We start from the raw sequence: 27,956 nt of genomic DNA on the forward strand, positions 1-27,956 counted from the left end.
TGCTCCTCTTCCTCAAAACTTCTCCCTTCCGTTTCAGCAACAGGAAATCTGGACAGAAAATCAGCTCTCCCATTCATGCTGCCAGATACATAACTGACAGTGATACAGCAATAGCTTTGTTGAAAACCTGGATATTCTTCGGTTATGTTAATTGATCTTGCCTCCTGACAGTATTGATACTAACGGGCTGTGATCGGTGCGTAATTCAAAGTGCCTACCCCAAACATAAGGATGAAACTACCTGATTACCCACCAACATGCCAAAAGTTCCTTCTCAATCACAGTGAAGTTCAATTCCAGACCCCTGAGAACTCTAGAGGTATAACCCAACGTGTTTTAGTCATTATCATTGTTTTGAGTGAGAATTGCCCCCAGGCCAAACCCACTTGCATCAACCGTGATGGTACACTTGGCACTAGGGTCAAACGGTTTCAGAACATTGGACCCAACCAATTGAGCTTTGATCCATTCAAAAATAGCCTGAAAAGTTTTATCCCATACATAAGGAACATTTCTTTTTTGATTTTTGGTAAGTGATTGGATTTTGGATGCATAGTACTGAACAAACCTAGAATAGAACTCACATAGTCCAATAAAATACTTCAGGCCTGGTTTGTCTGAAGGTGCCTTGGCATCAGTGATAGCATTAACTAAACCAGGACGGGGTTCAACACCCTGATCAGACACAGTAGACCCTAAATATTCCACTTTTCTTTTTAAAAACAGGCACTTTTCTTGTGTATCTCCGTCCAGGCAGTGGTCCCACTTGCCTTACCACCGAAGGCGCTGGGGAGGCACAAATGCACTAGCAGTGCTGTCTGGCGCTGACCCCTCCTGGTCAGGGAGTCCCTGACTCCGACCTCTGAGACCTATCTTGTCACCCTGGTCACGGCTGCATCACCTCCCCCTCCCCTCGGGCAATCAGGACGGATATAAGGCTAAGGGGTTCCAGGGCATCAGGCCACGTCACCAGCTCATGCGGGCCGGTCACTGCAGAGAGTGGGCCTGATACCATGACAAAGGGGGAAGGAATGCAGACCCCCGGTTGGAGCTCCAACCTCGGGCGTCTGTCATGTTTGGCTATTGGCTACGCCAATTGATTGAATTCTTGGTGCACATTCAGAGGAAACGATTTCCATGTTTGTGTAGCTCCTACTGGAAAAAACTTGGTCACCAAAACTAAAAGTACAAGTTCTGGGTCCATGGAGTAAGACAAGTAGCTCTCTCCCTGGTTGATGAGATCTGAACTCAGTTGCCTGAAAACTCTGGGTTTTGGAATAGACAGCTCCGTGAGTGACCACGATGTTTTTAAAAAATCTGTTGTAAACAGGAAGGAAAATCACAATGTTAATTCTTAGTGTATTGAAAAAGACTTGTACTATAAAAATACATAAAAGTAGATGCTTAATGTAATCTTGTTTATTTTTTGTGTCATTTACTAACCACTCGGCATTTCAACCCGTAGTTTACGATAGTGGTTGGCCCTTTTGGCTGTGGTTAGTGATTCCACACCTCTTTGGCCTGCTCCCACTGTAAAACAGTCAGAAACCAACCCATGCCCCCAAGCCATCTGATTCGTTGGTGTCTCTGACATGCCCAATGGTTTTAGAAGAAGCGTTTGCTAAGCCATTGCCCTGGTTTCTACATGCACTGTGCTTATTAGAGCAGGCACAGAAGGTTTAACAACATTAAGGATTCTAAATGCAGTCACAGTCACACTGGCTCCAGGCTCCTACCTTTTCATTCAGTCATTGACAGCGCATAATCACAACACTGAGGAAATAAAAGGAGCCACAAATGCAATATTTGTTCCTATTTTGTATACTCATTTTACTTTCCCTTGGAAGTCAATGTCATTCTCAGATAGACTGTTCCTGTAAAATGGCCTCTGTCTCTTAATGACCTATTAATATGTCCTTGCATTTTCTTTCTTTATTTTTTTGTGGCGAGCGTGCTGCAGGGCACACCACTGCTGTGTGTAGATGGAGATGTTAGCAGTAGATCTTATCTCTTCCGACTTCACATCTATCCCCACGCACTACCGTAGCCAGTTACTCTTGGTTAACACACAAGTAAACTGCTCGAACAGAAAGAGCGGACAACAGGCACATGCAGGTTGTGCAAATATGGCTGCGCCTTTGGTGGACAGGTGGGTTGTTGGATGTCCTGGGATTCCTAAAATGCCAGGCCTATCTCAAACATACAAAAAGATCTATTAAGGAGGCCCCACAAGCTCTGACGCTGCCTTATTGTGATTCACAGCTGTGACCTAGAAGACACACCTAGACCTTTGCATCGAGCTGTCAATCCACTGAACTATCTTGCGTACCAAGAGGTGATTGATTAGGTTTTCTCCTGTTGTACTGCTGTGGCCTCGCTGAGGGTGGTATCCTTGATGTATCATGCATTGACCTCGTGTTCTTTTGCTTTCTCGTGCAGCTGTGAAGAGCTCTGTCCACCAGGCAGCCACGGGGCCCAGTGCGAGCAGCGGTGTCCGTGCCAGAACGGGGGAACGTGCCACCATGTGACTGGCGAGTGTGCATGCCCGGCAGGGTGGAAGGTGGGTATAGACATTGTTTCTTCTTCAACTGCTGGCTTATTTAAGTAATCTGGGTGTGGTCTGACAGTTGCATGTCCCTCCGGAGAACTGTTCCGTAAGGAAAGTGGGAGATTCCCTGAGCCAGCTGTTTTTTAAAGCTTGTTAAAGCTGTGATAGTTGGCATATTTCACCTGCAGCTTGAAGGCTTTCAGGCACATGCCATTCCATTATGTACTGCTATATTCTGTTTTTATTATGAAGCGCTCACACCTCTTGGGTTCTTGATGCTATAAAAATTCAGACTAGAACTTAATAATTAACATTCATATATAGAGAATTATTAAAAATAGCAGAAAGGGGAGGTCAGGCCATTTGGCTGGGCAGCGATGAGTCCAGCAGATGCCAAGCAGTGATCGGTTGATTAGCCATGTCGTCAGCAGGTTCTTAAACCTCAATAGATTGCATTCTTGGTGCACATTTAGAGGGAACGATTTCCATGTTTGTGTGGCTCCTACTGGAAAAACTTGGTCACCAAACTAGAAGTACAAATTCTGGGTCCATGGAGTTAGACAAGTAGCTCTCTTCCTCGTTGATGAGATCTGAACTCAGTTGCCTGAAAACTATGGGTTTTGGAAGCTCTGTGAGTGACCACGATGTTTCAAAAAATCTGTTGTAAACAGGAAGCAGAAGTAGTGAACGCTAGGTGACGAAATTTGGAGAGGCTAGAAATGAGGTGTGCTGCAGCATTCTGAACTAACTGAATGAAGTCTACGAATGGATTCCGCCCCCAGCCACCAGCCGCAGCTCCATTATTTAGTGCTGTAGTCCGGAAATTCAAAGCAAAGGAGAGCAAATAAAGCACCATTTGCCTGTTGATTGCCTATGTGCATCCTGAAATGACTCTTATATCTCTCCCCCTACAGCTCCGCTCTAATAGCTCCACTTCCTAAAATATCTGAACACCACGTTACGTTACAGGTAACGTCTGAAACTTCGCGCTTACTGAAGAATAGCACAGTTTTTCCACAAGAAAAGTTGTTATCCCTCTTCTCTTCATCCTAGTTCTTTTCCTTTGCCTGGACATACTCCTAGTCTTTTCATATCTATGTTTAGTGTCTTTTTATATTTAGGTTCGTGTTTTTCGTAAGTGATTTGCTTCTAAGTGCACCCAAGGCAATGTGCAGGTTGAAGCTTGCCTGTAATGGTCATTTTGGAAGATAGGATTTTATTTCCACAGTTTAAGCATTTCATTTTTTGAAAATGAATACATAGGTGTTGAAAATGTCCCCTTCTGCTGAGTCATTCCCATTTTCAGATCTTGATTTTGTTGCCTTTAGGACGCTGGGCACTTTACCACTGCTAACCAGTGCCTCAGTGCATGTGCTCTCTGCTTAAAACATGGTAACATTGGTGTGTCCACAACGGCATATTTAATTTATTTGTAAATCTCTAGTAAAGTGCACATATGTGCTCAGGGCCTTTAAATTAAATGTGACAAGTGGTCCTGCAGTGCTGATTGTGCCATTCACTACAGCCAGCAGCCTTTCAAACATGTCTCATGCCTGCCACTGCAGAGCCTGTGTGTGCAGTTTTACACTGCCATTTCAACCTGGCAAGTGTACCCACTTGCCTGCCCCAAACCTTACTTTTTATTACATGTAAGCCACCCCTAAGGTAGGCCCTAGTTACCCCCAAGGGCAGGGGATAAGGGTAATAATAAAGATTAATAATAATTAATATTTTAGTTGTATAGGATTTATTGCTGATCCTCACAACATCACCTGTTTTTAATCTTACCCTTATCCTTTTTATGGACACTAATAAAACTGAAGTGAATAGAGACCCCGTGATGATGCTACCCACAAAATCACACCATGATGGTAGCATTCACCGCTGAGGGTACGTGGTTGAGGGTTTGTTGAGAAAGATCTCAGAGGGCCTGGAATCTGACTTACCCTGACTCGGATTGTGGTGCCTACTTGGACAGGGTGTATACCTTTGCCAACTAGAGACCCAATTTCTAACAACAAGTGTCATTGTAAATTAAATTACAACGTTGTCCACGTGACTAGAAGTCTGCTCGCCAGTTCCGGTCCACTCGCATCGCAGAGGTCTCCATCAGCCTCGGGCCGGGCGCGCCCTGAGCGGGACGGTTCAGAGCCCGTCAGTGGACGGAGGGCTCGGCGTGCAGCGGCGCACAGAGCCAGAAGGAGACCTCCCCCCGCTCCAGGATCAGCAATCTTACCTGTTTCCGGGCCGCGAGGGGAAAACGGACGCGGCCCGGTTCGACAAACAACGCCAGCAGCAGACGCTCCGCCTAACCCGGGGAGCCGGGAACACGCAGGCACGCAGGCAGGCAGGCGAGACAGCGTTTCACAGCCCCTGGTAAGCCGCATCGCACCGCACAGCTCGCCCCTGAAAACCGTCGCACGCGGTCACACTCGGTGGCCTCTTACAATAAACATTTGCTCAATTTAAGCGGACATCTTTTGGAAACGCGGCCGGGCTACATTCCGCCCGCTTCCACATGCGGCAATAGCCGGACATTGCAAACGAGCGCCCCACTCATCCCGCGCATTTAATAGGATTAATCGCCTAAGTAAAAGTGACTGGGAAAGCGCTTTAGTCTCTGATTCAAGTGGCATTTTCTTTAACGCCAGCTAGTTTGCCTCTTTTTAGCGAACTCAAAAAAAATCCCGGGCAGTGAGCCGGAGAACGATCTCAACAGAAAGAGACTCGGGTGGTGGCACTCTTGTTAGACGAGCTGACGACTTTAAGAGAACGACAAACTGAAAACTGAGGTAAAGCAAACCAAATAGACCTTGAGAGTTAAAGCAGAAGAGCGGACATGAGACTTGTGAAAATGAGAGACTGAGCAAGGACTGATTTGGGGCCTAGAGAAGCATAACAGACTTAACAACACTTTTGGTTATCTAAAACCCCAAGTCTCCTTTCACGCCTCTCCTTTTTGTGGAAACGGAACTGGAAACGTCTTGGTTGGTCATTTACGTCACGAGGCCAAGTCAGAGATTACAGTGAATTTACCAACGTCCGCATCGTGCTGCATACCTGTGTGCCCCTGTGGTTCTCGGGGCTGCTGTTCCTTCTGCTGGCCTCTACGTCTCCCCCCCGCCGTCGCCTGATACCGCAACCGCTGTGTGGGGGGGAGCGTTTGACGGGACAGGACGTGACCACATTACTCAGGCCCCCCTTGCACCCTGGAAGCGGATCCAACGCATTTTGCGTGCCCGAAGGCGCTATTAAACTGATCCTGCCCCTGGTTGAGCGGGACCACGCTAAGCCCGGGCAAAGGGCGGGCCGTTGTGTGGTCGTTAGGGGGCCGGAAGGGGTCGGGTTGGGCCAATTCGCTAAGCTATCGCTAAGCTATTAATTGCTTCTATTTAATCTGATAACGCTTTAGTAAGCTTTATACTTGGGCTCCATTCAATTGAGTTATTGTGCCTCCTGGGTCATATACACTTGTTGTTCTGCGTTACGATATAAAAGCTCTGAGTAGGGCAGGGCTATAATACTAGACAGTCCATCGAGTATTTTATTTTATCAATACTAGTAGTGGCTGTTATATACGTGAGGGTGGTGTAGAATGGCTAAAAATATCTCCACCCTGGATAATTACTTGGTTAAAATGGTGAGCAAGATAAACATTGATAGAAGGAAATCCTTAGGGAAGGAGTCCACCTCAGAAATTTTTTCTTCTGTTGTTGATGGTAGCGGTTCTATTATGGTGGATCCCCTTAATATTGAAGCTTTCCCTTTGGAAAACTCAGCCATTTTACCCTTAGCTTTAGAACCACCTATTCAAGACCCATTGGAGCCCCCGAGTGAGTCTGCATTGTCTCACTCTCCTCCTAAGAGAGCTGTTAGAAAATGCAGAAAAACGCAAATTAAGCGGGGGAACATACATCTTAAACCAACGATAGAATATGGTCATAGAAGTAATGTAGCTAATAACGAGATTTTAATTAATAAGGACGATGTGAATTGTGATCTTTTGGGTCACATCGCTAAGCTATTTGAGGAAAAACTTGACCATATGACTAAACCTCTTATGGAAAAAATTGAATTGTTATCTATGGAGGTATCTAGGTTGGGTGGTCTTTTAGACAAGATGTACAAGGAACAGACTATGAAACAGTCTGAGCTACCCGTTCAATCCGTTCAATCCGGGAACTCTGCACAATTGGTTGTAGCACAGAGGTCATGTCTACCAGAATCTATGGAGCCACCATGTATGGTGGATAGTACCCCTCATATGAAAGCAGCTGCATCTAATACCGTGAGGTACACTACTCCCGTGAACAGACCAAATCATATTAATCTTCCACCTGATTGTGAACCATATGTCATAGTCCTTTCGAATGTTCCTCCCTTAGACCCGACAGCAATGAATTTCCGTGAGGAATCACATGATCCTCTCAAACGGAAATCAGTTGCTTGGTTAAACAAAAATTGTGGTTTCCCCCCACATCTATCCGATCATATACTGTCTACTAGACGGGTACCATGGATCGGAAACGCGAGGAAAAAATGTAAAGGGGATTGTGTAATTGTTAATTTTAGGCACCCTCAACATGTTGCGACTGTTCTTCTTAGAGCAGCTTCGTTGGATGTAGAGGAGTCTGACGTGGGTGTGCATCCTCTGGGTTATTTTTATAGACATCTAGCCAGTACATCAGAATTTTCTAAAAAACACAGACTCCTGACTAATAGAAGAAACACAAATTTCTATATTCCAATTGAAAATAGATTTTCGGTACTGAGTACTTTGGATGAAAACGATTGACTCCCACGAGCAGGGGAATTTATCACAGAAATGTTAGTATATACCCAGACGTGGGAACAAAAACAGAGTATAGAATATTTAGAACCGAAACTTATAGTACCTTCGAGCCCCAGAAATTCATGGACAGTTAAATTGGTAAACAGCGTTAAATCTCCTTATTCTAGCTTGAGTGAGGTAATCAGTTTGGGCGTACCTGATAAGTGCCTCACAGTGACTATGGAGGTTAATGACGTTAGTAAAGACTATAATCAAGACAAAGAGTTAAATCCTTTAGTTGAACTAGAGGATGTTACAGAAAAAGACAACTTCCCTATAGTATTAGATTTACCCTGTGTAAAAGGGAAAACAAATATTAGACTGATATCTTGGAATGTAGCTGGCTTAGACAGGAACCTTGAGGATGTGGTATGGTGTTCCTATATTGAGAATTACGATATCATATTCCTACAGGAAACTTGGATGGTAGAAACCCCCCATAGGTTGGGGTATAAAACATACTGTTCTTATGCTATTCCATCAACTAGAGGTAGAGCCTCTGGGGAGCTGGTTATCTGGGTTAAAGTGACCCTAGAAATAGATGTCACCCAGTTATACATCCCCTCTCCGGACCTACTAGGCCTTAAAATTGATACAAGAGGGAAAGAAACTATACATTTAATAAATATATATAACAGACCGTCCCCATCTAACAAGGAATCAGAGGTGGTAGAACCCTTGGATTCCTTTTTAGATTCATTAGGAGATAATGTAAAGGTGTTAGTTGGTGGGGATTTTAACTGTAAATATGAGCCTGTCTTGGGGTTGGAAAAACTATTTGATGAACAAGATGCTGCTAATGATATCTTGCCCTTAGAATCTGCAAGTTCAGCTAAAAGCACAAAAGCCGCCTTACAGATTCTACAGTTGACTGTGGTACATGATCTAAGGGCTTGTAATGGTCGATTTCGATCAGATAGACCAGCAGCTCCAACCTATTTTAAGGGAAATTCCAGGTCACATATAGATTTTGTAATGGCTACCCGGAATATATGGAACCAAATAACCGATTTCAAGATAGACCATAGGACGGAGAGTGATCATTTCCCCCTCCAACTATGGCTAGACTCTCAATCATTTATTATTAGATCCGAACAAGAGACCCTATTAAATACCACGGTCGCGGAGCTAGAGGTAACCAATAACAGGCGTGCTCTAAGATGGCCATATATCTTGGGAAAAGAAAAGACGCTGATAAATATTTACAATGTATTTACTGAAACAGTAGGAGACTCACAGCCAGCATTATTGGGAACACAAGGTGTTCTTGATTTACATCTTAAGCTGGTAGATGCACTAACTCCACTATTGAGTAAAATTTATAAAAAAGATGGTAATAGGATAAGGAACCATCTTGAGACAGCGAACCCATGGTATAATAAAGATTGTCGAATAGCAAAATTAAGACTGATCCAGGCAGTAAAATCCGGGAACTGTTTGGATGTAAAAAGCGGTAGACTAGCCTACAAAAACACTATGGCCCAAGCTAAAAAAGTATGGGATGAAAGTTTTTGGGAGGATCTCTTGAATGCAGCTAAGTTACGGGATAAGAGCATGTTCTGGAATTTAATCGCTAAGGGAAATAAGCAGGGTAGATCAACAAAGGATATTTTCCTAGATGAAAATACTTGGTGTGATCATTTCACTAAGCTCTATGCTAATAAAAAGGAGAGTTTACCCTTCGGGGAATATGAGACAAGCCTAGAAATGAGTATTGCTCCATTAACTTTTAGTTTAGAAGAAACTAATAAGGCTTTATTAGCTGTGAAAATGGGCAAAGCCCCAGGCCCTGATAAAATTCCCGGCGATCTGCTAAAATTTGATGTGGATGTGTGGGGGCCTTATATAAATTACCTGAGTAATTCCATTGTGGCAGGCACACCGATCCCCGATTCATGGAAGGGGGCAGAAATTATAACAATTTTTAAAAAAGGTGATCGCTATGATCCAAGTAATTACCGCCCAATATGTTTAATAGACATTTTTCAAAAGATATATGCCAGACACATTTTAAATAGGCTTTTAGATTGGATTGAAGAGTTTAAAATATTAACCAAATATCAGGCTGGTTTTAGAATAAAAATCAGTACGGTTGACCAGGTGTTTAGGTTTATGTGCATCTGTTGGAAGTACATAAACATAAGGAAGGGTAGTCTCTATGTGGCATTCGTGGATCTAAGGGCCGCCTTTGATCTTGTTCCGCGCAATTTGTTGTGGATTACATTAAGGAACATGGCGGTCCCTGGGGAACTACTTAAAGAACTTATCAAGCTTCACACAGGGAACTATGCAAAAATTAGATGGGGAAAAGAAGGTGAAACCTCAAGGGCCATACCTGTAGACCGTGGTGTGCGCCAAGGTTGCGTGTTAGCACCTACACTCTTCTCATTATATGTTAATGATATTCCGAGCTATCTAAGGAATTGTGTACATGACTCCCCGAAGCTAGGTGGTGAGCCGGTTACGGCATTATTATTTGCTGATGATACCATCCTTATTTCTCAAACTCCGAGAGGTTTGCAAAATTTGGTGGATTCTTTCCAGAAGTATTGTGTGGGGAAGGGGCTAGAAATAAATCCTACCAAAACTAAGTATATGTCCATAAACCCCAAGAAACCCCTCAGGAATAATCTGTCCTTGGAGAATCAAAAACTGGAACAGGTAGGGAGTTTTAATTATTTGGGGTTAATGCTGGATAGTAACCAGTCCTGGAAAGGACAGATGGATAAAAGCATCTTATCCCTTAAACAAAACTCAATGCCTATTTTAAAAGTACACGGAGCTAGTTATTCTAAAGCAATCTCACAGGCACTTGAAGTATATAAAGCGAAGGCCCAATCGGCCGCCCTTTATGGTGCTGAACTCTGGGGTTACTATTGTAACAATAATTTTGGAAAAATGGAAAACCACTTTGTACGAAGGCTACTTAAAATACCGATAAGAACTCCTCTAGTCCCTGTTTTCCTTGATATTAACCTTAAAAGAGCAGACTATCAAGCATTATTAAGACCACTGCTGTATTGGGTCAGGTTATGGGTAACCCCGGAGTTGAGTGATTACAAGAGTGGATTGACTGAACTAACTCAGATAGATGGTCATATGAATACCCCTTGGTTAAAATATGTATCTAAGTGGTATGAGAGATTAGGTTTATCACACCTATGGGAAGTTCCTCAGAATATGACAACATGTACCAGGAAATATGTAAAGGACACCTTTTGGTCTTATGTCAACGGAGAGCTATTGCATAGTTCATCGATTGGTATTCTGTCTTTGAATTTTTGGAACATAAAAGATACACCTAAATTCTAACAATTTTTGGATGAGATCGGTCCTCCACTGGCAAAAACACTATATCTACAGTTTAGGTATGGGGTCCTACAGATTAATGCTTACACATGCAATTGGGGAGGGGTAAAAGGTTGTGAATTGTGCACTCTCTGTACTTTAGGGGCTAAAGAAGATGTTGTCCATCTACTCTTCTTTTGCCCAGTATACAAGAAACCAAGGGATTGTTGGATCAAACCCGTTTGCAAATATGTGGGGGTTAGATCCTACAAAGAAGCAGAGCGCATATTTCAGTCTAATACTTCACAATTAGTGGTGTTTGGCACGAGTAGATTTTTATTTAATGTGTACCTTATCAGAAAACGACTTGGTCACAAACTGTAATATTTTGTTAGGTGGCCCGCTCTTTCCCTTCCTTGTAAAGGTATATGATGCACTGTTTCTTCGATCCAAGTTATTTAATTTTTTAGTTCTGGCTTTTAATTAATTTATAAATTGTTATTTATATTTTTATATGCGGTACTGCTTAATCATGGAGACATCCATATATTTCTTGCGAACTGTATGTATTGTTTCTTATATTTAATTGTGAAATGTATATATGTATGTTGTATTTATCTCTTGTCTTGACTTTTATGGCAATATTTGCCGAAATAAAGTTTAACGAAATTGCATTCCCAGTTGGTATGCAAACTGCAAATTCCAAAGTGATGAATGGGATTAACCCATCTGGGCCCTAGACGTCTTCCTGATCCTACTATCTTCCTAGTAGTATTCCTGCCAGATCTTACTTCAGCTTGATACCTCAGAACATTTACAATATCACATCAGGAGCATGATGTGTTTCATTAGTTGTTGGATGAGACTAAATCATCTAAAATTGAATGCGGATAAAACGGAAATTATAGTGATAGATCAAAATGCTTCTTTATGGATTAACTCTTTTTGGTCTTCTAAATGGCCACGCTTCCCGCCCCTAAATCAGTGATAAAACGTCTTGGTGTGTGTGTTGATCAACATCTCTCTTTTAAACCACATATCGGTCGGTATGAGTGCTTCTAAATGTGTCTTAATGTTAAGAAGAATTAGGAACATCCACTAATTTCTGACCATGGATGCTATGAAGACCATTATGGCAGCTGTTATTGGTGCTAGATTGGATTATGCTAGCAGTACATTTCTTGGCCTCCCTAAAGGTGAACTAAAGAGATTGCAGCCGATTCAGAAAGCAGCGGCCAGACTGATCTTCAGAATTCCCTGAAGAACACAAATCAGTCCCTATCCGAAGAGCTGTCACTGGCTGCCAGTTAAACAGCAAATCACATTTAAGGTCTGTTGCTTTGTCTTCAAGCCTCTAAAAGGATTGGCCCCAGGCTTTTCAAAAGATCGGTTATTAAGATGTTCCCCTAAACAGACTCTTCGATCTGTATCCACAAACCTCCTGGTGGTGCCAAGATTCAAGAAAACCAGGGTGGGAGGGTGTTGTTTCTCAGTAATTGCCCTAAAGGAATGGAATGCTCTCCCATGAAAAATCTGATTGAGCACTGAGCTGACCCCATTTAGGAAAGCACTAAAGATGTGGCTCTTTTACCTGGCATTTGATTAACAGCTATAGCTTATTTGTTTACTCTCATGCTGCAACTACAAACTCTGTGTTAAGATACCCCTGGGTGAATGATGCAATAAATGTTATATAACATAACACATACCATTTATAACCCAGGTCCTTGTTTCCGTGTTGCAATGCTAGTCTCTTTCCTAGATTTAGGGTATATTTACAGGTTTGTGTTTGTGGGACATCTGCAAAAAAGTGAATGATGTTCTGTCTCCCCCATTTAGAGTGTATAGACTACATACAGTGGACAGGACATCAGTTCCTTAGTTTCTTCTGAGCCCGGTGCACTTTCTACCCTTCTTCTTCATGCTAGTCCTTTTGTCTGAACCTAGGGCCAGATTTAGCAAAGTGTTTGCGCTTCGCAAACGCCGAAAATCGCCATTTGCGAGGCGCAAAAGCCACTTTGCCATTCAGAAATGCATTTTGCGAGTCGGCTCCGACTCGCAAAATGCATTTCCGACTCGCAAATAGGAAGGGGTGTTCCCTTCCTATTTGCGACTCGCAGTGGGATGCAATTCCATTTGCGACCGCGTACGCGGTCGCAAATGGAGTCGCAGTTACCATCCACTTCAAGTGGATGGTAACCCACTCGCAAATTGGAAGGGGTCCCCATGGGACCCCTTCCAGTTTGTGACTGGACCCCAAATTATTTTTTCAGGGCAGGGAGTGGTCCAAGGGACCACTCCCTGCCCTGAAAAAAAACCGAAACTAAAGGTTTTGGTTTTTTTGAAGTGCAGCTCGTTTTCCTGTTAGGAAAACGGGCTACACTTTAAAAAAAAAAAAACTGCTTTATTGAAAAGCAGGTCGCGAACATGGAGGTCTGCTGACGTCAGCAGGCCTCCATGTTAGCGAGTGCCTATACTCGCAATGGGGCCGCAATTTGCGACCCACCTCATGAATATTCATGAGGTGGGTCATTGCGACCCCATTGCGAGTCGCAGTCGGTGTCTGAGACACCGTACTGCATAGCAATTTGCGACTTGCAAATTGCGAGTCGCAGGGACTCGCAATTTGCAAGTCGCAAATTGCCGACTTGCTACATCTGGCCCTAAATCCCCTTTCTAGTCCTTGTCCAAGTCCTAGTATATTCACAGTCCTCTTCCTAGTCCAAGTCCTCTTCTTGGTCCTAATCCTTACCTTATCTTTATCTTATTCTTCTTCCTAACCCTAGACCACATCTGCGGCCCACTTCTTGTCCTCTTTCTAGCCATAGTTGTCCTCCTGTTCCTCATCAAAGTCCTAGTTTCTTCCTAGTAATGGTCCAAGTCTTAGATCTCATGCTAGTCCTTATCTAAGTTGTAGTCCTCCTTCTATACCTGTTTTCAAGTCCTATTCCTAATAGTCTGCTCTATAGACCTAGTTCCCTGTCCTTCACCTAGTACTCTTCCTAATCCTCTTCTTAGTCTTTTCCTCTTCCTAATCATCTTCTTAACTCAAACTTTTTCCTTGTCCTCTACCTAATCCCAGTCCTCTGCCCAGGCGTAGTCACCTTCCTATTCTGAGCCATCATCATACTCCATTTCCCACCCTTAGTCTTTTCATAGTTATTGACATAAACTCAGTCCTAATCCTCTTCTTAGTTCTTTTACGAATCTTAAACCTCTTTCTAGTCCTGGGCCTCTGTCCTGGGCCTCTTCCTTGTGCTTTTCTTAGTACTATTCTGAGCCCGCTTGCTGCTACTGTGCAAAACTGTGTTCCCATTACTCTTTCTAGTCTTAGTACTTGTCTTAGCCTCCTTCTTAATCCTAGCTCTCTCTTCCAGATAAATGATAGATGTATATTTACCATAATTACATGTAATTTTATGTAATTTTCCAAAACTTCAGGTAATTATACCAAAGTAAATTACACAAATTTCACCCATCCCTAGTTTTGTCCCCTCACCTCTGCCCTTTCAGCATAAATAAGTCTTCAAATACTATGCATGTTTGACCGGCATTATCATCAGTTTCATGTGGTAACACCATTTGCAAACTCATTTTAAAATCATTCATTAGAAGACCACAGACTTGAAATCCAATGAGGTTTTGGCCAGAGTTACTCACTTGGAGTGTCTACAAATGCCCTATTTGCTACCGAATTTGCCCCCTATTCTTCTTCTCTACGCAGGGCACTCTCCCAAACAACCACTACCTGGAAAAGCACCAGGACATTTCATACTGTTTCAAAGCACCTTCATCTCAAGTTATTGGTTGTATCTCTAGGAGTCTCAGTCTGTTCTTTGTTTTGCTACTGTAGAAATGTGCTTGGTGGTCTAACACTGGAATCAAATTGTCTTGTTTTGGTAAATGTATGAAGACAGATTCATGAGATAGATCGCAAAGTTCTTCTCTTGCTAGTGAAAACGTCATGTCAATTTCCTTTGTCCAGTCTGTTTCATATAACATACTCCTTGTAAAATTGATCTGTCTAGAGATCACCACTGCTGTCTTCCTCCTTGGCATTTTCGTCATTGGGATCACAAACGTCTATCATGTGCCTCTCCATACCATCGACCAATACCACTTTCTCTACCCTGACTTGCAGCATTCATTTTAAAAAAAACATCTGAGCAATTCCTAATTCCGGGAATGCACCCAAATCTCTGTAAATGAGTAATCCAGCACCAAATACTTCCAATGCAGTATCAATCCAATGTTATGTTGAGTGATTTGTAGAACACAAGAAATAGCCCAAATGGTGTCCTGGTGCAGATGAGAAAACAGCTACTGGTCAAAAATCTATGAAAAACGCCACAGTTTCAGTAAAAGTGATTGGACAAGACACTGTCTGAAGAGAAGGTGGCAAAGACTTCTAATCCTTTGCTCCAAGATGTGAAAAGAAGCATCAAGTACGTTGCCTGGAATGGAAAAATGGTGTAGAAATAGACTGAATTCTAGAAGATAAAATTGAACCGTACTATTTCAAGGCTTGATAGTAAATTCCACAATCTAAGCAAGCAGTGCAGAAGAGTAGAATGAGCGACTGTGTTGAATGCAGCCAACTTGTTGAGCAACTTTAAGGCAACAGAATGACCTTTGTCCACTATTAGTTTTGAGCCCTCTGTGACTGTGACTAGCGCTGCTTCAGGACTGAAGGGAGGACAAAATCCTCACTGAGTCTGATCTAAACTAGGACAGGTACATTTGAGATAGTAGGAGACTTCTTAACAGCCTTTTCCAGGAGTTTGGGTGGTAAAGATAAAAGAGAGATATGCCATGCTACTGCGGCCACATGAGAGGTTTTATGACAGAACCATGCATGCGGGAACAACACATGCCCCCACCCCTAATATCCAAACTATCCTGACCCCCCCTACCTGCTCTGATCCCTAAAGAAAAAACTATCTCAACCCCCCACCCCTGCCCCACAAAACTAAACTACCCGACACCCCCTTAAAAAAACTATCCCAACCCCTCGCCCATAAAGCTAAACTACCCTGACCCTCCCACCCCCCGAGTCCTAAAACAAAAACGACCCAACCCCTCCACCCCTGCCCCCAAAAACGAAACTGACACCCCCACCCACCCTGAGCTCAAAACCCTCCCCGAATAAGTAAACTACCTTGACCCTCCACCCACCCTAAGCCCTAAAAATAAAAACATCCCGACCCCTCCACTCCTAAAAACTAAATGACCCCCCACCCACCCTGAGCCCTAAAATAAAAATACCCTGACCCTCCTGCCCCGCCCCTAAAAACTAAACTACCCCGACCCACTGTAAGCCCTAAATCCAGCCCCACCGCTAAAAACTACCCAGCATCCCTGCGCCAAACCCCACTTACCTCACTGCATCTTCTCCTGATTCTTCCTCCTATTCTCTCCTCCCACCCTTCCTTAAAGCTTCCTCCACCCTTTAAAAAACTACCCTACCCTAAGCCCCAAATTAAAAAAAAATCCCCCCACACCAACCCTTAAAAAAATAGCTTGCCCCCGACCCGCCCGCTACCGACTCCCAGCCCTTAATCTACCCCTGCCCCAACCCTACCGATCCACTGTGTCTTTTTCTGCGCCTTAACCATGCATATGCGTAGGTTAAGGCAAAGAAAAAGCCACGCGTTGTTCTGGCAAGGGTGGTAAGGCTTGCATGCTAAATGTTCGCGTTTGTTAACAATGCATTGTTAAGGACATTTCCTCACATGAGATGCTCCATCAGGCTGCTAACTGTGCACAGCAAAATAATGATTTTTAGTGTCGTGCACCAGCTGACTGAAAACAGCAGGACAGACCACCCAAATGTGAGACAACCATACAAAACTGAGATAGTTAGCCTCCATAATGAAGAGCTACTGGGTAGCAAGACAGAATTGCATTGAAGGTAGGAATTGTCAAATCACTCTATCTACACTTCTTAACTTAAATGTCCTTGAACAAGGACTAGTTTAAAAAATCAACATACTCAGAGCCTTTTGCACTGGTATTGTATTATACACAAAATCAGTTATGCTAATTTTAGGAGACCCCAGCTTAGTTTGACAGCTAAGTAACGTTTTATGAGCATTTTGCTGCCAAACTACACTTGTTTGAGGAGAAAGGACACAGTGGCGTAATGCCTATAACAAGGGGAGAGCAGGTGTATTGCCTTCACATAGACAGATTCCCAGAGAAAAATTGCAGGTCATACCTTAAAGCAAATTTGACATGTCTTAAAATGCAATCTGAGAAACTGATCATAGAGCCGTTTGCTTTAGGCAGGAGAGGTATACCTCTGGTTAGACATATTATATGTTCAGGCTTCCCATAGATTAGCTATCCCTCAGGTGTCAGTGCTCTGTTATCAAAGGCAAGATCCACAACCAACCATTTCTGATCAGGTTCTTCTATAATTGCCACCGGCCCTCTGTTTAGTGCCTGAGGACACCCTCTAAATCTATTGAATACCTATATATATCTCCTATACATAAGTCATTACTGGCAATGATCAATGAATTTCAGCTCACATGCTACAATTGGGCAGATGACACACAAATACTCCTTAAACTGAAATGCCCCAAAGACATTGGAAACTCACAAATCTTCAGTTGCCTCTGAGCCTTTGATCACTGGACCACATGAAGCCATTTCAACTTGAATGCGTCTAAAGCAGAAATACTCACATGTGGTGATTGGAAAAATTATGACCCAATCTGCGCCTTCCCTGACGATCTGGTACCTCCTCCTAAGATAGCTAAGGAAGTAAGAAACCTTGGAATTACCATGAACTCCAGGTTAACAATGAATGCCCAAGTAGACAAATTAGCAAGATCAAGCTTCATCACCATGAAAACTCTGCGATGCATCTTCTCCCCACCTGGGATTTCTACACAAGGTCCAGGCTACTATCTCTCTTGTGCTAAACTGAATTATGCCAATGGCCTCTACGAGGGATAATCCCTATCTACTATGAAAAGACTACAGCAGCTTCAGAACTCTGCTGCCCGACTACTCCTACATATAAAGCCACAAGTCCACATCTCCCCTGTCTTGAGGACCTTACATTGGTTAGCGGTTGCCAGAAGATCACCCTCCCAGCTGCTTTGTATCAATACATGGAACAGGGCAGCTTTTCATCAAGAAAAAATCACCAAATGCATTCAACAAAGGAACCTCCACTAAAGATTTGCACCACGTCTCAAAACCCTACCATACTAGAAAAAAATAGGTGGTACATCTTTCTCTGTTTAAGTGGCCAAACTATGGAATTTACTACCCCCAAATATAAGATCCAAGGATAACTATCTTGTCTTCAGAAGACCTGGCGGTCTGACCACCAGGGTACCGCCGTCACCGCTGGGATTGGTGATCCCGATGGGCTGGCAGTGGCGGAGGTTGGAATCAGCTGTACCTGGTTCTCCACCAACCTTTTCATGGAAGTATCACTGCTGGCAGAGAACTGGTGCAGATGGCCCAGGCAGGGGGCCTGCACTGCCCATGCACTTGGCAATGACAGTACAGGGGTCCCCCCCCCACCCAATAACCTCACAGCAGACTGTGAGCATTGCAAAGGTGCTGGTGCTCCCTGCGGACGCAGCATTGGTGCTAGATCTTTTACTAGTCGGCGACAATGCTGCTGTCACTTTCCTGCTGGGCTGACGGGCGGAAACCTTGGTTTCTACCCATCAGCCCAGAGGGAAAGTCATAATGGACCCTGTGGGGAGGTAGCCAGCATGGAGGCAACCTCCCCATCGGAAGTTCGGCAGGCAGGTCTTCCCATCCCCCAAACTCATAATGAGGCCCTATGTTTTTTTCATAAAATATTAAAATAAATACACACTCCTTAGGCCTGCTTAACAAATGTATATGTTTCTAATGGATATATATAAATATATATATACTATGCTGCGCTTAATATGTTCATAGGTCATTGCATAGCTTCTATATGAAATGCTAGTTTTGTAATGATGTCTGGTGTCATCCAGTAAAGCCCGCCAAGGCCTCTTTTGTTCAGTACAGACAAGAGGCCAGTCTCCCTACCAAAACCAGGTCTTAAACTCATCATGCTAGCATCTAGTAAATAGTGCTCTTCAAGATGTTTAGAAAGCCGGTGAGTCAGAACTCCTCATCAATTTTAGAGACTGCTGGCAAAAGAAAGGTCAGCCTATAGTTAGCTTCTGTCCTGTGGGCCAAGTCTCACTTCCTCAAAAGGAGCCTGACAACCCATTTCTTCCATTCAGTAGGACACACCTGTTTAGTGTATCAAACCCAGATTCCATTGTGGTGAGCCTCAAATTGTGCCTAGGTTCAGGTCTACCCTGACCATTAAATATCATTGGTGCTTTGTGCTTTTCAAATATATTTCTACCTAAAACGTAAAAAAATCATATCTCCGGTTCCCCTTATTGGATGTTTGTCATTTTGTTTAGTAAATTATACTCTATTTTCTAATTAAGTTTGGGATTTTTGTTGTTTTCCATTTTGACTTTATCACTGTTTGGCACTGCATAAATACTTTACATATTGCTATAAATTAAGCCTTTCTGCTCAGTGCCATAGCTACCAGGGCATTGATCTCAGGTTAATTTAGTGACTTTGAGGATTCATTGTGACAAGGGCTGTGATTATTAATTGAGGTGCATAGTCACCCACCGAAATAATAATCCAATTTCTTACAGTTAGCTATGTACCTGTATGGAAAACTTCATGTCATGATAGAAGCATAAAGACAGACTTGGAGGCCAAGGCCATGGTACCAGTTTTATAGCATTCTGGAGTAATTGCTGCTACCACGGAGGAGAGTACTGAATTGGTAACATAGTTAACTTCTCCTGAGTTCCCCACCTCAGAATGAAGCCTAACATGTGGAATCAGTATTTACCACTCTGATTCCCGCATGTTTCCTTTATGTCTTAGCATTTTATCATAATAGATTTCCTCAGGCTTTTCCTGGTGAAATCTTCTAGGAGAACATTGAAGAGTTTTGTAATTAAATTAGAATTCTGATGTTGGTGCAAACATTCATTTGTGCACGAATCAGAATTTAAAACAGATATTTGAATCAGGCACTAAGAAAAGCCTGTACACTTATAGAGGGCAGGGATAGGTTATATCAATGGAGATTTGCCTAGTTCTGTACTGACATTATTATGGCCTCACAGTACGTAAGGTTTTAGATGTGTTGTATTGTATTTTTTATTTATTTATATGCTTCATACTCTAAATGAGGCACCAAAGCAAATTTGTAGGGATGTAGCAGATTACTCCCTGGAGGGCCAAGAACGGAACAGTGTGTGCTTTTCGTGAGGCATATATGGGGAGTTTTTTGATGTCCTGTTTCAGGTCCAGAGTTAGGCACTTAATAAGTTATGTTACTTTTGCGCTGTGTGAATTTGCAGAAAAAAATATAATGCAAGATCGGTTTCTTAAAGATTCAGTTCTAATTGATCGACAGAACTGTGTGAGTTCAGTCTGGGCTATGTTTAAAGTGTTCCAGTGCAGTGTGTGGATTTGGCTGAAACTACTGAAACTGTGTTGTAAACAGACATGTGGCTGTACTTACACATGGTTGTAAGAGAGAAGTGTTAAGATGGACATGGTCGCACAAGCCAATGTCTGCTATCTATGTGGTCTGCATCTATTCAGTTAGAACCACATGGAATATGTGGCCATGAACGTGCACAGACATGATGGGTGCTACCCTTTGGTGTTGCAAAGTCACAAACTCAGGCAGTTATGAGGCCTGCGAGTGCATTCAATCAACCAGAACAGCCAAAGCAGAAGTAAAAATGCGTATGACCTTCACAGAACAATAGAGCCTGCAGTGCTCAAAATACACTTTACGTACAGCAACAGTTACCTAGGATAAGGACAATAGACAGGCTTTGGAGGGCTGGGACATTAATTAGAATCATTGCTAAAACTGATGCCATAATATATCTTTTTTTCCTTCAGTTTCTGTTAAATTTGGGCCTGATGTTATTTATGGTTATGAATGGTTTCAAAGCATTAAGAAAATAGCACAAAGCAATGTTTGAGGGTTTAGGGAAGTGCTATACAAATGTCAATACAATATATCACTGCCTCTCCCTGTTACATCCTGATGGAATCCTGATTGAATCTTGCATTCTCTGTCTTTTGTTAAAGTTAAAATGTGGTAACGCCTGCTGAGTGTTTGTTGATGTGGTGGGATGTGATAACTGGGCCTTTTCGTCCCTGTTGGGCTATGCCCAAGCACTTTAAGAGGTCCTCCATTGCCCCAATTACAAGTTTCACATCACTGGTGGGGTTCACACTCTGCACACCTAATTACTAGCGCTGTACATTACTAACCCACGAGTATTGTGCGATTATAAGTGAAATCTCACAAAATGGGGACTTACTGTGCGGACCCGGATTTACCAGACCATATTTTGCATGGTATTCCCTTTTCCGTGGAGTTTAGCATATATTTAGCGCTTGCTTTGAGCAGGTGGTACAAATGTGAAAGGGGCTGTGGTTAAAGTGTTTAGGAGGCTGTTGTAATGTGGGGGTGGAGGAAGGGACAAGGAGAGTGAAGAAAGGAGTGGAGAACGGCAGCTGTCAGGGGGTGATTGTAATGATTAGCTGCATGCCATGTCTGAGTTTGAGCAGGGGTCTTGGAAGAGGTTTGTGCTACAGTGAAGCCTTTTCCCACAGTGATTCTACCTGCTGGATTTTCTGGCTGGTAAAATCAGGTTCACTCTTCCAGCACCCAGTAATTCCAGGAGCAGGAACACTGGACCATTTAGAATTGTGTGAAACAGAATTCCACTATGGAATTCCGCTCTGCACAGTTCTCATGGGGGCACATGTCTTTTATGGGCAACTTGCAAGTGGGCTGCTTAGCTCGAGAGAGATCGGTACACCATCAGGCACAAGTAGCAGTGAAAGAAACAAACACAGCACCCCCTACCTGTAAATGGCTTTTGGATGACCTCAGTGGTTGAAGTGCGCAGGATGTATTGGGAATGATATTCTCAATGTTTTCAAATGTTACAATAACAGATCCTATACTTTCTGTTAAAAGCAACTGTTCCAGAATGGATAAATGGACCTTCGGGTGAGTCTAACTGAAAAGGTATGGATGGGTTCTCCTATTGTGTGACGCCAAGATAGAGGCAGACAGTGAAGAAACACGCCATAAGGCTTCTGTACATATCACTAAAATCAACATGCTCAGCGCCTGTCCGAGTATGCTGCTATACCGAGCAGTAAACACATTCTCAGAGCCTGCCTGTGCATGCTTCCTACCAGTGGTATAATGCAAAATGAAGGGCCCCTTAGGGAATCTGATGAGGAGCTCCAGAGTTTCCCACATCTCGCAAATATTTATTGGCCTTTGGTGGAATTGACACCCCCTGAAGATTGGAAGGCCCCCAGCTCCGCAGGTGTTTGTGTTAGGCCCCGCTTCCTACTCCACAGTTAAATCGACATGCTCAGCGTCTGCCTGAGTAGCTCCTATCTTCTAACACTTTCTCAGGAACACTAGAAAACGTAGCTCTGTCAATGATCAAACAGCTCTGCATTGGTTAGTTTTAATTGATTCAGCTTAGTGTGACTGTAAATCAATGTTTTAAATGTGCTATCTGTGATGCGATTACAGTTCTGATCCCGTTATTATATCACAGTTCCCTGGTCTTCTTTCTTTGCAGGGAGCTGTCTGTGCCCAGCCGTGCTCTCGTGGCAAATACGGAACAAACTGCAGCCAGGATTGTCCCTGCCACCATGGAGGGCAGTGTGACCATGTGACGGGAAGGTGTCAGTGCGCAGCTGGGTATACTGGAGAAAGGTAAAAGTCGCTTATTTGCTGTTTTCAGGCTGCAGCCATAGGGGCTGGTCAGAGGGGTGCTGCGGCACCCTCAAAATAATCATGCTGGAATTCCAAAGGACAATGAGCAATAAAGATGGTTTTAAATTTTGATTTTATCTTGTCACATTTGCTGGTGTTCAGAGACAAAGGTCAAATGTCATCCTATGGCCTCTGATAAATTGCTGCTTATTCTTTTAACTTGGGGACTTGTGTTTACTTTTCTTTTTCTGACTGCAACCTGAAAAGTTTTTGTAAAGAGGAGAATGTGGCAGTCCTGGTTGTGTGAAAGGAAAGGTTGAAACCTGCCTTTTTTTTAACAGAACAAAATGTAGATACCTATAAATGAGTTATACGAATATATTTTAAAATGTGTCTGCACAAAGGAAAGCACAAATTAATCAATTTTTGGTAATCCTGAAGTGTAATGAAAGCCAAGGTTGTAATACGATCAGAGCAATTGAATACACATACTACTTGGTGATGGCCAAGTATCAAATATTCACTGAAAAACCATTTCCACACATCGTTTGTGCGCTTATGGTTTTAGCAGTAAAACTATGTCTGTGCAAATTTAATCCCCATTCCAAGGGAAAATATGCTGTCTGTAAACGACAATGAGCTACCATGCGATCTTTAGTAATATAGGACAGTGTGCTCCAAAATTCACCAACAGCTACATACTACACCCTTACCCCTGTCTTTCCGAAGGGGTGAGACTTATTTACTACGCTTGCTCTTTGGGCAACACTTGGACTTTTCACAGTCCCTATGAGTTAATTGATTTAATACTGGTGGTAGTATCCCATTATGAACACTGTGCCAGCGTCGCTGGTTGGAGTAGGACAGAAATGCCATAACATTTTTCTTTTAGTAGGAGTGAGTAAAATTACGAAACTACAGATTATTGTTTAATTCAGTGATTAAATGTGTATAAATCGGGGTTTCATTTGAAAGTTAAACAACAAAATTTAGTTTGTGCAGAAGAAGTGAAAGAGTCGTAGGAGTTGTTTCGCTTACTTTACTAACACAAAGAGCTTACAAACTGACGATTTGCAGAATATTTCCCAAAATAGCAGAATTTTGTTTTGCAAGAGGCTTTGAAAAGAATAAAGCTTACTTTCACAATTTTGTAAACTTGCAAAACGATAAATGTGACATCTCATGCAGGTTCACTATAATTATGCACACCCTTCATTATAACCATTATGCTTACATCAGTTTCGATTTCAATTTCCAAATCTCACGAGCAGTACTTACAGAAATTAATAATTGGTCACCCACCCAAAATGAATTAACAGGCCTTTAGAACCATACCATACATTTATCTACAGTGCCTGTGTTAATTTGCAGGGCATTGTATAGAAGAATGGAAAAGCTGTGGTGCCATGTGACTACCGAACCACAGGGACCTTTCCAGTACCTCCTTGCAGTAAAAGGGTCAAACATGATCAAAAGGCTCATCCTTAAGTGATATATCTGAATCATTCATGGGTAGCCATGGAATGCTTAGTCCATAGTAAAGTGCCATGTAGTAGCACTCTTTAACCACTGGATGGCAGTATGGAGAACTAAAGGCCAGATGTACAAAGCTATTATTAGGTTGCAAACAGTCCAATTAGCAAAATTGGGCTGTTTACAACCAGAAAAAAGCATTTTAAAATTTACAAAGGCCCTAATTGTGTTTTAATAACCTATTACCGAATTGCAAATAGGGTTTGAGATTCAGTATTAGGAAGGGGCATGTTTAGGGCATCCCTTCCTAATACCAAATTGCACTGGTACAAGTGAATATTTTGCGACCAGAATGCAGTTTCAAAACATTAGGATTTTATCACCAACTCCGAGTTGGTGGTAACCCATTTGCAAATGGGAAGGTGTCTCCAAGGGACTCCTACCCTTTTGCGAATGTTGGTGAAAACATTTTTTTTTTAGCAGGACCACTGTGTATTCTGAAAAATTGAAAAGAAAACTTTTCATTTTTACTTTTGAAACACATCCAGTTTTCATCAAGGAAAACGGGCTGCATTTAAAAAAATTGCTTTATTGAAAATCAGTCACAGGCATGGTGGTCAGTTCTGATGTGAGCCCTGCGGCTAAATGTAAAAAGAGACAATCAAAAAAGTATGACTCTGGAGAGAAGATGATTAGTATTCCAGTACAAGAGGGCCCTGAAATTATTTCAGTGAGTGATTTGAATAAAACTAAAGATGTTTTTTGTGGCAACATTAAAAGGATTTTAGATCAAAGTCTTCGCTCACGGTATGAGCGTTTGGATATTATTGATGTTCAGCTGTTTAAGATCATGATGGAGTCGTCAAGGGCTGTGGCCAGAGCTACTACCTCAGCGCCCACTGTCCCCTAATTCAGGATGACATTGTCTTAATATGTAGGATGTTTACTGTCACTCAGAATGCAGTGGTTAGTTATTGAGAGGTTAACTGGGGGGACATAAGGTGCTAGATGCGGGTATAAATGGAAAAATTCCAAGGGCCTAGGAGCAATCAATTTAACACCCACTTAATGCTTAATGTGGTCTTTTTGTCTAATGTCCCCTGCCTACAATATGACGATAGTGAGTCTTTTAAACAGTTGGAAAATAGTAATACACTGGTTAATTAGGAATATGAAGTTCAACATCTAAAATGTAATGATGTTATAATGAAAGAACAACTATCATGGATCAGTCCACTGGCTAAATGTTTATTGGGGGATTGAATTATTGCGAATTGTAGACAATCTTATCTGGCCAGAAACCTTATAGACCAAATGTCCTGATGGTGGATATGTCAGAAAACCACCACACAGTTGCTGGGCTGGAGAGAACCTGCACAGGCTCCCAGTCTGCCTGGGAGCGCCCTGGCTGGGTGCTCCCAACCAACCCTTATGTTGCTTTGAGCAGCGTCAGGATTGGCGCAGGGCTGGGAGCCTGTGCCTCCAGAGGAACGGATGGAGCAGCTGCAGCAATGATGGTAGATGTTTTTTTAAATTATTTTTTATTTAATTTTATCCCCGACTCCCCCCCATACCCCTGCGTGCCTCCCCACCCCTTCTGCTGGTCGTGAGCCGCAACTGTACTTGACTCTGCTAGCACATGGGTCCTGTGCTTACCCAGTAGTAGCTTTACACAATTTGTAAGTTATTTATTTAATCTAGCAGCCAGTATAGGAGTAAACCGATCGCCTCAGTTCCAGAAATATATAATAGAAAGTGTCTCCTAGTGTTAACATATGGGGCTCGTATATGGGGATATACTGATGTAAAAGTTTTACAGGTGGAGGACAACTGTATGTGTTGAGCCTTTTGGGGCTCCTTGTGTCTAGCCCACACTTTGCCATCATGAAAAATTAGGTCTGGAATATCTAGAAGATAAAATTTAATTGGCACCTTATTCACAATTTCCACCAGTGTATAAGTTAGGTTAGTAGTTGGCTGTCATCGAATTTCCTGAAATTCAGTGAAGACAAAACTGAGGTACAGCATTGCTAAGCAAATCAGATACCACTGCTACTACCAGCTAACTTTTGGCCACCTCAAACCAATTCTCCACAGTCTGCATCTTTGGAGGTTCAAAATCTTGGGAGTTTTTTTTGACAACGATCTCTCATTATCATCGCTTGTCAATAGGCTATCTTCAACCTGTTTTCCACTCTTAAAAAAGTTAAGAAAATATTGCCATTTATTCCCGCAGAACACTGAGCTCTCATTGTGCAAACTACCATTCTTACCCAGTTAGACTATAGTAACACACTGCTCATGGGTACACCTGACATGCTAATTAAATGATTGGCCTACTTCCACAATGCAGCAGCTTGGTCAGCCCTGGATCTCCCAAGAATATCCTCAGCTTCTATGATACTTAAATATTTGTATTGGTTACCAGTGAGAAAGAAGATTCTTTTAAATCACTTTGTAATTGTTTACATGGCTGCACCTATGATGGGTTATGTCTACTTGAGAAATAAGCTCAGGAACTACTAACTAGGTCGCTGATCCGCCAATGCATGTCTCTTGATTCAGGAAAACTATAGACTTTTTTGAGTCGGAGGCAGAGCGTTCTCAGGTCAGGCAGTTCGCTTTTGGAATAACCTGCGAAATGTGAGTTCCTGCAAAAATCATCTGATATTAGCCAGTTAAGAAAATCTCTTAAAATTTGTTTTTTTTACTACATAAAGGTGGGGTAGAGCATGACTGACCGCATTAGGATGCTTAGTGCCAGGATGCCTTTTATTCAAATGTGTGCTTTAGAAATATATTTAATAACAATAATAATAATTGCTGTGGTCCTCAGTTCCATGCAATGAGCATGCATCGTTGAATAAAGATATTATTAAGGATTGCTTATCTCGCGACTTTGGACAAAAATCCCCTGGCTTCAGTACATAAAAGTAACCACTGCTAAATTGGGAAGGCCTGCTATATTTTCATCGCCCTTACAAATAACTGGCAATGATAAGGTATGGATTAGGCACAGCATTGATGGAGACTAGGCATAATGAGAGGGTTTCAGGGGAACTGTTAAAACCCTCTATAAAGTATTATGTTGCAATCCAAGCCACTTTTGGCTTAGAACCCTATTTGGATCTAGTTATCCTTCCATGGGAACAAATTCTACTTTCTAGGTTCAGACTTGGTTCAATCAGATGGGAATTGACTGTTACTCTCGGTCAATATGATACTGCTTCTACTTACATATGCCCTTATGATGAGTCGTCACCTCAGACCTTGTTGCATATCTAATTGTTTGTAATTTGTATAGAATATTCACACACAAATGTATGCTCCCAATCCTGAGAAGACTAGGTTTTATGAGATGCTGAACAGCATTAACCTGTCTCCAAAAATTACCCTCTAATGAAATATGCTTCAGTGTGGCTAACTTTCTTAAAGCTGTGACTCACTGTTGTAGCAGTGTATGTTTAAGAAGCTAATTATTTTTTAACTTGCCAAGATTAATTCAGGTCAAGGCATAAAGTAATGTGTTTGAAACCTAAAGCAATATGAATTTAATCAGGATATGAATTTATGGATACATGCTGCATTAACAGGAACTGTAACCTGATTGTGTGATATTTTTAATATCATGTTTAATTTATCAAAATATTTGTTTTGCAAGATCTGTTTCATGGCAGTATGTTGATTCGGTATGATATTTGCTGTAATTTATGTGTCATAGTTATTGTATGTGTATGGGTAGTTCAATATAATCAAATAAAGCTGAGAAAGGAAATGAATTCACATTCAAATTTAACATAAATATATTTTTACAATTTACTTATTTAAATTCGAGAAACTTTTGTTTCCATTTACTCTACCACAGGGAGGCTCCACCGTCGAGTTGGAGCTCTCACTATGGTATGTGCTGGGAAAAATAAGAGTTTATTAACCATTATAATAGATTAGTAAAAATAAATATTAAATAAAGTGAAATAATTGTAGGTGTGTATCTTAAATGT

At 42.2% G+C, this 27,956-nt stretch overlaps 1 protein-coding gene across 2 annotated transcripts in view; it reads left to right on the forward strand.

Moving 5' to 3' along the window:
• Nucleotides 1–27,956, forward strand: part of MEGF11 (multiple EGF like domains 11) — a 1,692,327-nt gene that overhangs the window by 974,526 nt on the left and 689,845 nt on the right. For both annotated transcript variants that reach the window (XM_069222897.1, XM_069222898.1), the window contains exons 7-8: nucleotides 2,440–2,560; nucleotides 22,346–22,482. In XM_069222897.1, the coding sequence (XP_069078998.1) occupies nucleotides 2,440–2,560; nucleotides 22,346–22,482 (258 nt within the window). The remainder of the gene's footprint in view (nucleotides 1–2,439; nucleotides 2,561–22,345; nucleotides 22,483–27,956) is intronic.

The sequence above is a fragment of the Pleurodeles waltl genome, chromosome 3_1, assembly GCF_031143425.1.
Source record: "Pleurodeles waltl isolate 20211129_DDA chromosome 3_1, aPleWal1.hap1.20221129, whole genome shotgun sequence".
NCBI lineage: Eukaryota > Metazoa > Chordata > Amphibia > Caudata > Salamandridae > Pleurodeles > Pleurodeles waltl.